Below are 14140 nucleotides of genomic sequence, written 5' to 3'. Positions count from 1 at the left end.
TTGATGTATACATAAAAACAGGAAGCATTCTCAGTTTCCCTGGGTGGTATATAGTGCAGCAGTTAAACAATAGAACAATGGATGTTAGAGTGATTTATTGCCATTTCAAGACAAATGTTATAGTACTTTGGAAAAATCAGCTGGTCCATTACAGAATAGATGTATGCTGTTCCATCAAAAATATAATTCAAAAACCTTCTGTAGCCAGAGCATTTTTCCTTGAATACTTAAACACATAGTAATATGTAACAGATGAAGGTATTACCCGAGTATTCAGAAGTAACCTCTCCCACAAAACCCATTTTCCTTATATCTTTGTATTAGTCTAAAAAGTTATGGATATGTAACAGAAACTACTGTCTGTGCTGATAGGTGTTGTGTTCTACTGTAAAAATATTTTCTCATCACATTTCTTCAAAAAGCTGTATCCTTGTGGTGATTATACCTGTTTGCCAAGTAGCAATGTCTACGTGGAGTTCTAAGGTATATAAATATAAGCTTTTATATCTACTTCCATATTAAAGAGTTTCTTACTTTGTCCAGCAAATTTTGTCTATAAAATCTTGCATAGTCATTTTGTCCCATTCTTCTGCATGTGGAGCCTTCCATGGAGCTTCATTAGGAATCTAAGGTAACATAAAATTGTATTCATCAGCAAATGAATGAGTGGCATAAGAAAAGGACAACAAAACGAGCTGGTTGATTTTGGGTTAAAATGAGAAGTCTGGACTGTTGTTTAGGTCTATTGTCAAAATAACCTTGATATTGTGTTTTAATATTTTTTTAATAACTCATTCTGAATGTGTTATTTTCATAAGAAATAGTTACCTCTTTGGGTTAGAATTAAAAGTTCAAGCAAAGAAAAAAAGGAGAGAATTAACATTAGAAGCTGAATGACTGCATGAAAGAGAAATATGTAACACAAGAGGCAGCGAACAGTATTTATGCTTTATCCTCAGTATCTGCAACACTGCAGACATAATCTCATCTTTACATGATAACTCTGCCTGCAAATTCCTGACAGGTAGTACAGTGAACTTAACAGAAGATGCTTTTAAGGATTGTTCTTTTTCATACATGTATTTTTAGATATAAGAATAGAGAATAATTTTAGAGTTAAGAGCTACAAAGATAAAACACAGTGCTGAGGAATGGTTCTGGGTTGTTCTATAGCTCTCTTGTTCATCTGTGCCAGTAACAGCCACCTCTTTTTAAAATCTTGTAGCTCAATGGAAAATATGCACTAATGGTAACAAACTAAAATGGTTGGGTTGAATTTGAGGGTGGAGAAGGACATATTTTACAGGCCTACAAGCCTCTTAAAATGCTGCTTACTCAATTGCCAGGCATAATGCTAAAATCACAAGCATAAACCCTGATGCTCATTAAAATAAAATTAAAAAAATTAAAAAAAAAGAGGTAGGACTGCAGACAGGCTTAGCAGCATGGCTTTCAGAATGAGAATGCCAGGATGCCATTTACACATGTGCTCTGACTACCAATGTATACCAAATTACATGTTTTAATACTGTTCATGGCAAGAGCTAGGCATGTTCAAGCTAGACCAGCTTTGCCTATCTACATCCTAGTCCCATCTGCACTCTGCCCCACTAATCTGCTTCATACTGAAACAAAGCTGAGCTGAAATGGTCAGCTGCAATTCCTCCTGACATACCTCCTTTCCCATTTCATCCATGGTCCTCCACAGGTTGTTGTAGTCCAGGTAGGCCAAAGGATTCCACAGAGGAGGGAATGCACCTTTGAAGGGGTAAGACTTACCCTACAAGATGAAAATAAATAAATAAATAAATAAATAATAAAATACAATCATCATACTGATAGTTTCTACGTGCGGGAAACCACACCAAATGGTTAAGTTCTGACTAGAAGAAAGAAAAAATTGAATCCATACATGTAATGGCTTCTGACAGATGATGTCTGTGGGCTCACACTGAGCCACAGGAGGCTCCATCTGAACACCAGGCAGCACTTCTGTGCCGTGCAGGTCATGGAGCAATCTCCCAGGTTATCTAGGGAGGTTGTGTAACCTTGGAGATCTCCAAAAGCTGCCTGGACATGGTCCTGGGCAGCCTGCTCTGGGTGGCCCTGCTTGAGCAGGGGATGGAGTAGGTGGCCTCCCTTCCCACCTCAGCCGTTCTGGGATTGTGTGTGTGCAGCTTAAGCTTAACACACAGTTAAGTCAGTTGTGTGCAAAACTGGTAGTGCCTTGTATCTTGAAAGTTTTAAATTGTGTACTTCTGGGCAATAAAACTAATATCCTGCAGGAGAGTCACTAATATCGGAGGAAAAAATGAGACAGAACAGTATTGCTCAACTGAGATGAAAAAACAGCTATTTTTTTTCCTGAAAACAAGAAACATATGTTACATATTTTCCTAAATGTTCATGAAAAAACTTAATTGGTAATTGCATTTAGTGACTTTTTTTTTTTCTTTCAAAATCAGACCAAAGCAGCTGTGATGAGCTTTATTATACACTAAAATCATAGCTCAGAGACCTTCCTGGAACAAACTCTTTCCAGCTAACATACACATCCCCAGCCCTATAGAAAATGTAGTATTTAGTAATGATCACTATTTCTCCCATTCAACAACCATACCTCTGGCCATACATTCCCAATAATGACAGTCTGGCCAATATGAATATCCTAATTTCATCATTATATAATTAATAGTTAGGTTTTAATACATTTAATAAATGCAGCCACTACTATCAGTCCAGAAAGTCCAGTTTAATTAAGGGCAAAAGACAACAGTTAATTTGTAAAGCTTTTTTATTTGCAAGGGATTTCCTTGGCTTACTATATGTATGGCAACATAATAGGTATAAAAAATCACAATTAAATGCACATTAGCATTGTATGGCTACTCATTTCTTCACAACACATTCTGGACTGCATAAAATTGATGACCAATAAAGGCCATATTGTGTTCCATCGTTGATTTTTCAAAACTTAAATTACCTATTTAAGGGGGCACTGCATCAGTATGAATGCCAATTGGTAGAATTATTAACTTTTAATAGATATTGATACAGTGCCACACCAACTGATCACTCTGGCTTCAGAAGAAATGCTGCATCAGGATTAAATATTTGGAGCCAGGTTAGAACAAAAAAAAACAACACTGTGTCTCACTGAAGATAAGTATACAAATACCATTTACATGAAGAAGCATCAGGCTTGGTTTGATTTAGCCACTTAATTAATAATGTAAAAGAAGGGACAGAAAGTACATTATTCAAACCTGCAGGTGTTGCAAACACCAGAAGAGAGAGTAAAATGGCACAAAAAGATCTTGAGAGACTAAAAACTTGGTCTGGAAATAAAAAAAATGTACACTACCTTATAAAATGCTGACTTATAATTTTGAGGACTTCTAATTCAAAGAGAGAGAAACTTAAAAAGCAGAAATTCCAGAAATGAAACCTTGGGATAAGAGTAAGAGCAACTTAGAAACTAGTTTACAAAACAAAACAAAACAAACAAACAAAAAAAAAAAAAAAAAAAAAAAAAAAAAAACACAGCAAGTTAGAGTAAATGAAGAAGAAACTTTTTTTTTTTCACGTAGTCTTTGTAAGGCCATGAGACTGTAATGAAATTCTTGTAAGAAACACTAAGGTAATGAAAGTTTGAAAGAAAGCAAAGTGAAGGAACAAAGGAATTAATTCTGCAGAACATGTGAAGAAGTAGCTGCAAAACAACAATTCCATTTTGCAGTGCTTTTGAGGAGAGATTATGGTTTGTAACATGCCAAAATGTCAATTTTTAAAAAGTTTTCAATCCGCAGTTTCATCATAGTTGGATTTGATCCCCAGTCACTCCGTGAAGCAGAGGTACCAAGGCTGAAAACCTTGCATTTCCAATCTTGGAATGCACATTACAGCACATGTTCAGAAATACTGCAGAAAATGTCAGGAAAGGTTTGCTTTCATTCAACATGGAACAAAGTGTATCTATACAGCTCTTGTGCTCAGCCATATGAAAATACATCTTATTGGAGTCAAGCCTATAGATGGAGATCATGAACCGCAGCAAGTTTATCCTTCACTTGGTCCTGAAATAGACATTTTGGTACTATTACAGAATCTCTTAAAATGAAAATAATTTGAACTGAGATACATCTTCATGGTCTACTGTCAAGGGGCTTTGAAAGAGCAATAGGTCACAGACTAAATAACATCCTACCCCAACGAGTAAAATCTGAACCATGTTGGTAATTACCAACACCAACTACCAATGGGCTTTTTTGGGCACATACAGATTTCATAGCAGCCAGAAGTCAGTTTTGCTGTGCCTTGTTCTGAGCACTGAAGCTACCCTTCACACGCATACAAACCTGCATAGGTATTCCAAAGAAAGAGTATATTGGTTTGGTTTTTAATACCTAGCATTTCCCAGATTCAGATTTATGAAACATGTATACTGCTGTGCCCACAAAAACCAGGACAGCATCAGAATGGGTTATTCCAATTATTGATTTTGTTCTGAGCTTCCTGCTCTGCCAGAGGCAATCCTACCTGAGTTATCCCCTCTGAGTTAACTCAAGTCTTATGAATTCCCTGTGGTGTTTTTTCATGAGTGCACGACTAAGAGACACATAAAACACATCTTTGTTTTAGTATTCTTCTATTTCACTGCATTTGAACTGAAAAACTGCTGAAAGGGAAAACTTGGGTATGTCTCTTGTGCAGAAATCTGGGGCAACAATACTCATAAAGCACAAGAACAAATCTCAACCTGGAAAAACAAAAATAATCGCTAAAGCGAGGGAGTCTCCTGTGAATGTTACATTTAAGAGCTCCTAAGACATTATGTAAGGCCTGATCCTTATTTCCTACATAGACAAAACTCCAGGAGCTGCCAGGCAGAACTCAGTCTGAGAGTGTAAGACTATGATCTATACAGAAACAAAAAGAACACAACCAAAGAAAGACAACATATTTCTGAGTAATTTCCGAGAAAACAAAACATTTCAGCTTTGCTGATGAATTTGTACTTTTGCAGGTACAACAAGCTTTTTGATACTTAGGCAAAATTTGCCATTTTCTATCATATTGCTGGGAATAACAGTCTCCAAAATTATTGGTGCTGCATAATCTCTAATGAAAAAGAAAACATGTGGATGAAAAATATGCTCAAAAATGCACAAAACATTTACTCTTCTAATGTTTTTAATACCCAAATCAGAGCAAACCGTAATAATAACCATCCCATCTAAACATTTTGATAAAACATTCTAATGCCAATACTTTTTGTGCACTCGGTGGCATTTAATAGAAGGCATATATAGTTTTTAGAAACTGATTCATAATGCCACGTGCAATGCTTCCAAAAGCAGAACACCAGCACTGGCAGCTGGAGGTCTACCCGCTATTGCACGGGTCACTTGCTGCTTAAGAAGATTGTTGCCGCAGTATGAGCTAAAGCATGCTAAAGGAGCTGAAACAATAGGGAGCAAATTCTAGTAACCTAGCTGTCTCAGGAATAAACAAACAGGGAAATGAGGAATCCAATGTAAGATGTCACAAATATTACAATTCCTGAAAGATTTTTCTCATTTATCTGTTTTGAAGAATGTCACGTCAACCAGTGTTTGGCTTAGTTACACTAGACCCATGTAATCCAAGTGGTATGGAAATAAATTCTCTACAGACATCAGCTCTGCCTCAGGGCAAACAGATAACATAACTAGAAATGGCTTACTACTACAGAGCTGGGAAAATATACAGCATGGAAACTGAGTACTAGCAGCCCCTTGAGTATCAGCCCCAGCACCTGGGAGGTCACAGGGACGGGTCCCACACACCTCCTCCTGGGAGAGTGGGAGTGAGAGAATGGTTAGGGGAGAAAGGACATCCTCTGACAGAAAGTGTCATCAATATCTCACTGCACATTGAGATCTCGGAAGAAAGACTGGTTTTGCAGGCACAAGACCACTTTGTGCTCCCCTAAATGTTGCGTACCCAGGCAGTACCCAAGCGGTATTCCACATCATGACTTGCAGCCCCTCATGCCAACGATCCATGAAGTTTTTAGAGCTGAACATGAATATAGCCAGGTTTCAGTGTAGGAAATAAGACCACATGATGCAATCCCTGCACCAGTGAGTGAGCACAGATACCCCCTCAGCTAAGCTCTCGAAGCCTTGGAGTAGCAGCTTCTAACTTCACCAGTATGTCAGTCTGCATGTTAATCTGTGGTTACACAGCTTCACGGGCATGTAGTGCCATCTGCTGATTCATAAGCATCACACACCTTGTTTTCTCAGCTTAAAATCCTAATGTCATTCATGTAAAGTGCAGAAATGGTAAGATACGAAGTCATGAGAACAAAAAAGAGGAATAGCAAGGAGTCACATCAGGCTGGAATTCAGGACCTTCTCACGCTCAGTTTGTCATCTGCTGCACCATGGAAAACTGTCCCCCCCCCCCTCTTTTTTTTTTAATCCATAACATCTATAACATGTCCTTGGGACTCAGCCTTTGATTAATCATAATTCTCAGTAAAATGTGGCAACTAGCTGGAAAAAATGAAATCTCCAGTAGCTGAGACAGGTAAATAGGCCTGCTGAGAAGGCTGGAACAGTAAAGTTCCCTTCTCTGAGAAACTGTTCTGTTCTTAAACTTAGCTGATGACTATGCTGACAGGTACCATAAAAATAAAAAGATTAAAAGATCAGGAAATATAAATGCAGTGCAAGAAAATCCAGATAACTAATGGTGCAAATATGCAATATTAAGATGTGCCAAAATACCCTCTAAATATATTTCAGTATTTAATTCTGGATCATCGGCTCTGGATGCCAGTGTGTTTTGTGAAATTTGATCATCAAAAGTAATTTCATTTTAAGAGTAGCATAGCCAGACACATTGGTCTGAAGCATGCCTCTTGAAAAGGAAAGGAGCTAATTGGGAACAATGTATTTCCTCTGTATTATGAAGTCCATCTTCACTCTGCCACCACATAAGTCAAAAACTCGAATACATCTTGTCTGAAAAAAGGCAGAATAAGAAAAACAAATAGCAATGAGGTATTTTAGAAAGAAAACTTGAGGTTCTGCTCTGAATTTAAAACAGAATATAATCCTTTGATCCAACCAGCTGAGAAAAAAATTTGACTAGAACCAGACTTCTTATTTACAGATTTAAGACACATTTTTACAAAAAGTGCTCAAGTGTCTTATGAAGTACATATTTCAAAGGACTGTGGTTCTAAATGCTCTTTGAAACTGGACCTGCACAAGACTTTCAACACCTGAATTAAACCTCCCAACAAAGTGGATAAAATCAATAGAAACCTTTCCTGAGTATTTCTAGAGTTTGTCTTAAAAAAACAACAGCTCCTTCCCCTCCCAAAAGCAGATAAGTGGACAAAAATACATAAGAACAGGAGAAAAGAGGAGTTTTATATTGCAGAAAACAATGAAGCAAGCTCTCTGCCTGCCCACAGATAACATAACTGAGCACAAATTCTCAAAATGAGAATGCTGTAAGAATGCTGTATTTAACACAGGACAAAATATTGGACTCACTGGTTTTGTTTCTGAGATATTCCAGGTTCTAAAACTTCTTACCTAAAAAATGAAACCTTCCATAAAATTTTACAGACATATGAAACCCAGCAGTGTCAGCCAGTTCTTTCAGTATGGAATACACATGTATTCTGTATTTCTGTAGACCTCAATCAGCTTCCCAAGGGAAACAAAAATCAGTTCTTGTAATCAAATGCAATTGAAGCTTTTCTCCCAGCAGCCTGAATTAAATAAGCTAGGTGGAAGCAGAGCTCCTTTTCCTTATCTCCTAGGAAACAGACCCTGTGGTCTGGGAGGGCTGAAACTGAGGAAGTTTCTTTGCATTCAGTTTTAATTAAGAAATGCATACTTTATTTCCAGTTCATTTTGCCTTACTGCTTTCATCCTCATGCTGCCATGAGGTCACAGCTGTCAGCCTTTCAGCCAATTTTCCTGATCAATAAACATCTCTTGTGAGACCCTTTTTTATGGTCCCCTTTGGCAGAGATTGCTTTTCAGATTTGCTGTACGTTATCTTGACCCTTTTAGGCTGCTGTAATACAAATATTATCCATTTTTAATTAGAAAAAGGCCTAATTACAAACTACGTTGTTGCAATTACTGCCAGGTGGCTGGCACAAAAAAAGGAAAAATGTCCCTTTATGTACAGGGCAGGTCCAACAAGACCAGCCGTTTCTATATTCCTGCTGATGATCGCTTTCATTCACAGCATGGAGGACATCCCTTGTGAGTCTAGCACATACTCTCACCTACCTCAGCCTAGTCAATGCTCAGATCATCTCCTGAGGCTATCAGTGAGTGAGTAATGGCATGGTGTTTTGTGACAGGAATGTCTGCATACTTATATCTATGAAAGAGTTTAAGCAGTGCAGACCTATATTCCAGCAAGGACACATGAATGTGCCAAAGCCCAGTAGTAATTTCAGTGTCTTCAAATTTACTTAGCTTCCTTTTCAAGACACCGAATGGCCAGCTTCTTCATGACTGAGATGATTCTCCCTAGTTCCCTAAGTTCTTGATTACAAATTGTCAGGGAAAAAAGGAAAAAAAAGAAAAAAAAAAGATATGATGACACTTCACCTCACTTAAACTGATGGTAACTCAGTCTCGCATACTTTTTCTTCTCTGAATGCACTCTAATTAAGATACACAAAAGAAAAATGAAAGAGCTTTTATGTAGTTATTCAAAATCCATTTAAGCTGTTACGCTATGTATTATATACTATACCAAGAGATGCTTTGCAAAGAAGCAGGGCTGAAGCTTAAATAAATCATGTTGCCTAGCTTTAGTGCATGTATCAGTGATATCACAGAAGAAACCTCAGTAAATTCTCTAACTTTAGATACAGCAATCACTTATCCTGCTGCTAATTAAATCCCAATACAACAGGGCCATCACATTTTTATTCATGAATGAGACCACAGCAAATTGCATTTTAATAAACACAATAGTGCTGAAAATGAATGACACCCAAGAGGGCTGTAAATTTTTTCTTCTGCATATCTATTGTAGATCAGTATGTAGCCTGCTAACATTAGAGCAGATTTGTGGTCCTAGTTAAAAGTATTGTGTGTATTAGACTAGATATTCATCTCCAGTGATATCCTGCAGACTGAGTTCACCTTAGCAATCTCCTCAGAGTTACCAGGTTGTATTTACATGCATGAAGGTTGCACTAACCTTGGAGAGGGCATGACATGCATTCAGATACCTCTAGCCAGTGCTGCTGGCAAAGGAACATGAGGAAAGTCCATCCTCATACGAAAACTGAACTGTGGTAATGAGGGACCAGCAACTCTCTGCCAAGATCCTGTTTGCTGACTAGAGAGGGGATGTTTAATGTTTCACCCAGCATTTTGGCTTGAAAGATCTCCCTGGACATACAGAGTATTTATGTCTGCCTTTCGATGCTAAGGAAACAACTAGCAGGGCTTATATCAATTATCATCACGTGATGAATATTCCACCTGCAATGCACTGTCCAAATAACTAGCCACCTAGCTAACTGTTAGCACTACCTGCACTGAGAAAACACAGAGACTTTCTAACAACAACACTGCTGCCTGGGGAAATTCCAGAAAAGATCATGGTATTACCCCACGGACTGTTCTGGTGGAAGAAAGATCTGGGAAAAACAAACAAACAAACAAACAAACAAAAAAACCAACAACAATGAGCATCAATGGCAGTGGGGGATCTACCACAGACTAATGATCAGATTTTGAGAAACAGGTTTTGTTGGTCTTATGTAGGCAGTAAGAGGAGTCTCGTCCTTCTGTGTTGCCGGGTTTTCATGCAAGCTCTCCATCAGTGAAAATGGGATCAGAGTGTGCTCAGCTAGCATCACAGCAAGACAAAAGGCAGAGCAACCTTACTGTATATGAAGGAATCAAGCTCTAAAAAGATTAATTCAGCAATCCAGTCATACAAACAAATGTTTCTGTACACAGAGTTATGGTAGCAGAGCAAACCACTTCCATAGTTACCTTGCTTTGCAAAGGAACCTGTGTCACATTTGATAACACAAGGTCTGTGCTTTAAAATGCAGTAAATTTGCATAGCTATTTGGACTGCACAAAAGTGAAGTGCAATTTGGATTAACCAAGTAAATCTGTTCTTAATTAAACCTATACAATGATTTGATACGCTTTCATATTTTAACACCTCTTTCCAGAGACTTTTACATAGCAAAGGTAAAAGTTACCTGGACTGCATGAAGTTTGGTTTGTTTTTCAAAGACATTTTGGAGAGGGAAATAAAAGCCAGTGCTCAAAAGCTGCAGATCTACCTATCTAAGGTAGGGCCTTGAATCCTCTCCTATGTAGATAAGGAAAAATTATCTGATTTAAGGAGCATTTCATATCTGCTTACCAGTACAGTGAGATCACTGTTAGGAGATGCTGACAACTCAGATACTTCTGCTTTTTCTTCTTTAATCTGGATTTACAAACTTAACTTCAGTTATGCTATTAAAAAGCAATGGTGTTCAGACAGCAATTTGCCTACCAAATACAACTTGCAGAGCTATCCTAATTTTCTCACCGAGGCTGATGAACCAGCACTTACACAAATGAAAAGAACATACTAATCTCCTTTCAAAGACCATGAAAAAGGCCATTTAACCAGTGGAGGGAATGAAAAAAAAAAAAAAAAAAGTCAAGAAATATAATTTTGAGTTTCTGTGAAGATATCAAACACAACATAAGCAAGGCCAAAAATATTCTAGCAATAGAACCTGGCATTAAAAAGGATTAAAGGGGAAGAAAATTCACAACCTAATCAAGTTGGTAAAGCCTAATTAGCAGAGACCCTCCCAGAGATCAACAAAATGCACTCTTTTCATTTTGTAGTACAAAGAAGCTGCATATATTACTTGTATTAAAAAGCCCCTAAAATGAATTTAATTAACTATGAAAGGCTTGATTTTGCCTTGGGGTATATGTAAAAACAGCAGCTGATTTTACAAGATGCACTGTGTTGCCTGATAGTGTAGTTAGAGAAGAATTAATACCTTTAGGTTTCATTGCCTTTTTGGATTCAGAGAGATTTTTTTTGGTTCAGAATTTAATTAAATTTGACCCTAGTCATAAAGCTTGGGTCAGCAGGTGAATTCAAATGCATGCCGGAGTGACAGACCATTATATATTTTGGAATCTGTTTTATAAGGTATGACTTAAGAGTATCGTTAGGATTTCAGGGAGCACACAAGAGTACTGTCCATCTGCAGCGAAAGCAAGGGCAGGCCACATGGCTGAAAGTGAAAGACCTGCAAGGAATGGATTACAGTAACATGAAATGCAGATGTTTGAAGGTTATTACGCTCATTTGGCCACACAATGATGCATATATTTACTGTATAGTGTTTGTCTTCTAATTCTTTAACTGCAATTCTTTAACTATTATAATACTTTCCCCACAGTTGTGTAAACATAGTAGCAAAAATGAAATAGATTAAAAATGAATGGAATTAGGAGATTCCAATGAGTAGCTACTGACTGTGTAGTATGTCCTCTTTCACTCCTTCTTGGCTACCAGGGAGTCTTGGCACACACTCCTCTTTCTGACCACTTCTCTCTTGCCTCCCCTCAGGAGTTCTCCCACAAGCAGCCACCACCAAAAGGTGAGACGTCTCTCCTTGGAGATTTTCAGTACTTGACGGGACACAGTTTCAAGAAACCTGCCTAATTGTGAGGTAGACCTTGATCCAAGCCCAAGCTGGAATGGAAACCTTGAAGGTTTTCTTGTGTCTGTGTAAGCCACGGTGCCAATCTCACACATACCTGGACATGCCAGGACTCTGCCAAGCTACTTGCCTATACCAAATTATCACAGATGCCCCATCACCCTGTTATACCTAAGGACATCACCCATGTCCTACCAGCATCTACCTGCAGGTCTCAGCACAAGCACATGGGTGTCTGTGTGAGTACAGGCCTTCCTCATACATCCTCCAGAAACTGCTTGCAGCTATAACTCACAGATGCATGCATCAGTCAAAGTGACAAACATACCATACCCCAGGCTTGGATGACTTTAATGCCTCCTGGAGCAGTGTCTTCTCTCAACTCTGGATTTCCAGACAGGATTTGTACTGATGCATAGGTTCTCTTGACTTGAGTCCTAAGGCCTGTAAGGACACTGCTGACTCAGTCCTCAGCTGGGGATAAGCCTCAGTGCAGCAGTGCAAAGCCCTTTCTCTGCCCAACACACAGAAAAAGCCAAGGCATATCCTCCTCTGCCAGCCTGGATATATCCCCCAATGCCAGCAAGTTCTGTCAGTGCTGGGTAGAGAGGAAGGCTGAGAGCCTTGACTCACTCCAGAACTCCCAGCCCTAGGCTAAAAGGTGTCCACAGATGATGGCAAAAGGCTATGCACAACCTGACCTGCCTCTGGCAATTCATGTAATAAGACAATTGTGATCAAGGGAAAGACAGATTATCCTTGACAAGAGCCCAAACTTCTACTTTTGTGCCATTCTCTGTTTTCCTCACTCTAAAAGCCTGTTGGAAAACAAAAGATCATCTCAACCAGCATGCTAATACTTTTTAGTATCCCTCCTAATTTAGTATCCCTCCTAAAAACCTACTTCCTAGAGACCCAAAGAGGAAATGGGGTCTGAATTACAAAACTAGCAGCTATGCTTGTGTCTGTGTAAGCCATGGTGCCAATCTCACACATACCTGCCAGGACTCTGCCAAGCTACTTGCCTATACCAAATTATCACAGATGCCCCATCACTTGCTTGTGACAGCTGAGATGAGGCCCGCAAGTCAGCTTCAGAGTTGTCAGTACCAAGTATGCTTCAGTGACTTATGGCATGGAGCTGGGACAGGGGAGGGTCACACTGGGTGCTAGGAAAAAGTTCTTCACCAAGAAGGTGGTCTGGCACCTGGACAGGCTCCCCAGGGAAGTTGTCACAGCACCAAGCTTGCCGCAGTTCAAGAAGTATTTGGACAATGCTCTCAGACAGGATTTGATTTTTGGGTGGTCCTATGTGGAGCCAATGATCCTTGGACTCAATGATCCTTCTGGCTCCTTTCCAACTCAGGTGATTTGGTGATTCTCTGACTTCTGGTAGTATTTTGGAAAACCCCATGCTAGGACAGCAAGGTTGTCCTAAGAGATGGTCATCCAAACTGGCCATGTCAGTTGTCTTCTATCATTAATTTTCCCTTCATGGCACAACCTCCTGCTGGAGGAGACTCTGAAGGCTAAATAGTGTGAACAAGCAGAAAAATTGTCTTTGAGGATGATACCAGAAGCACACTTAACAGAACAGTGAGGATGCACCCATCAGTTCTACCACACCAGGAGTAATTTTTGGTAGTCATTGTACCAAAGTGCTTTGAGAACATACTTTTTTTTTTATATATAAAAACTGAGAGGGAAAAGTTCTTGAAAACAGGTGGTAAAACACCTTTTCTCTATCACTGTCAGTTTAAATATGTCAACAGTTTCCTTAACCTTTGATCAAATACCAACTACCATCTGACAAATATTTTGCCAGTCATTGCACAATGTCTTTTCATAAGGATATAATGAAACTCAATGTTAACTTCCTCAGAACTAACATAGAAAGTATCTTTTCTATGGAAGTGCAACACTGCTCTGTATCAGAAAAGGAGGAAGAATACACTTCTGGATAACACATAGGATGAAGACTAAGAAAATGTAGGCTTTTTATCAGCCTTACTGAAGCTTCCTGTCCCAGACTGTTTGGATCTGCCCACACAAGAACATCGGATTGCCAGAGACATTCACTATTCCAATTGCAATGCCTTTTGCTACTCTGCACTTTAGTTTCCCCATCCACAAAACAGATTTATCCTGACATGTTTATTTCAGTCAGGATAATAGCTGCATTTGATTTAGAAAGCCTACCCTCAGAAACTTGCAGCCTGATTCCAGATACACTCATTTCCCAGACTTGTGAAAGGACCTTTCAGATACCTTGTGCACGTTATATGAAAGCTGGCATGTACACAACAGTCACAGTTGTGTTCAGAAACACTGAAGATTTTTGATAACTTAACTAATAGCTCAGACTTGAACCAAAACGTCAGTTACCAGGACACATATACATCC

The 14140-nt window shown here is 38.9% G+C and overlaps 1 protein-coding gene across 1 annotated transcript in view; it reads right to left on the bottom strand.

Annotated features, from left to right (window-relative positions):
* The window catches only part of LOC137858326 (amine oxidase [flavin-containing] B-like), a 49429-nt gene that overhangs the window by 16258 nt on the left and 19031 nt on the right, over positions 1 to 14140 (bottom strand). The window contains exons 4-5 of the mRNA XM_068685865.1: positions 1676 to 1780; positions 535 to 626 (exon numbers count right to left, since the gene is read on the bottom strand). Coding sequence (XP_068541966.1) covers positions 535 to 626; positions 1676 to 1780 — 197 coding nt within the window. The remainder of the gene's footprint in view (positions 1 to 534; positions 627 to 1675; positions 1781 to 14140) is intronic.

This window comes from Anas acuta, chromosome 1 (assembly GCF_963932015.1).
Source record: "Anas acuta chromosome 1, bAnaAcu1.1, whole genome shotgun sequence".
Classification (NCBI taxonomy): Eukaryota; Metazoa; Chordata; class Aves; order Anseriformes; family Anatidae; genus Anas; species Anas acuta.
Note: the sequence above shows the minus strand (reverse complement) of the source record. Positions and strands in the feature narration are given on the sequence as shown.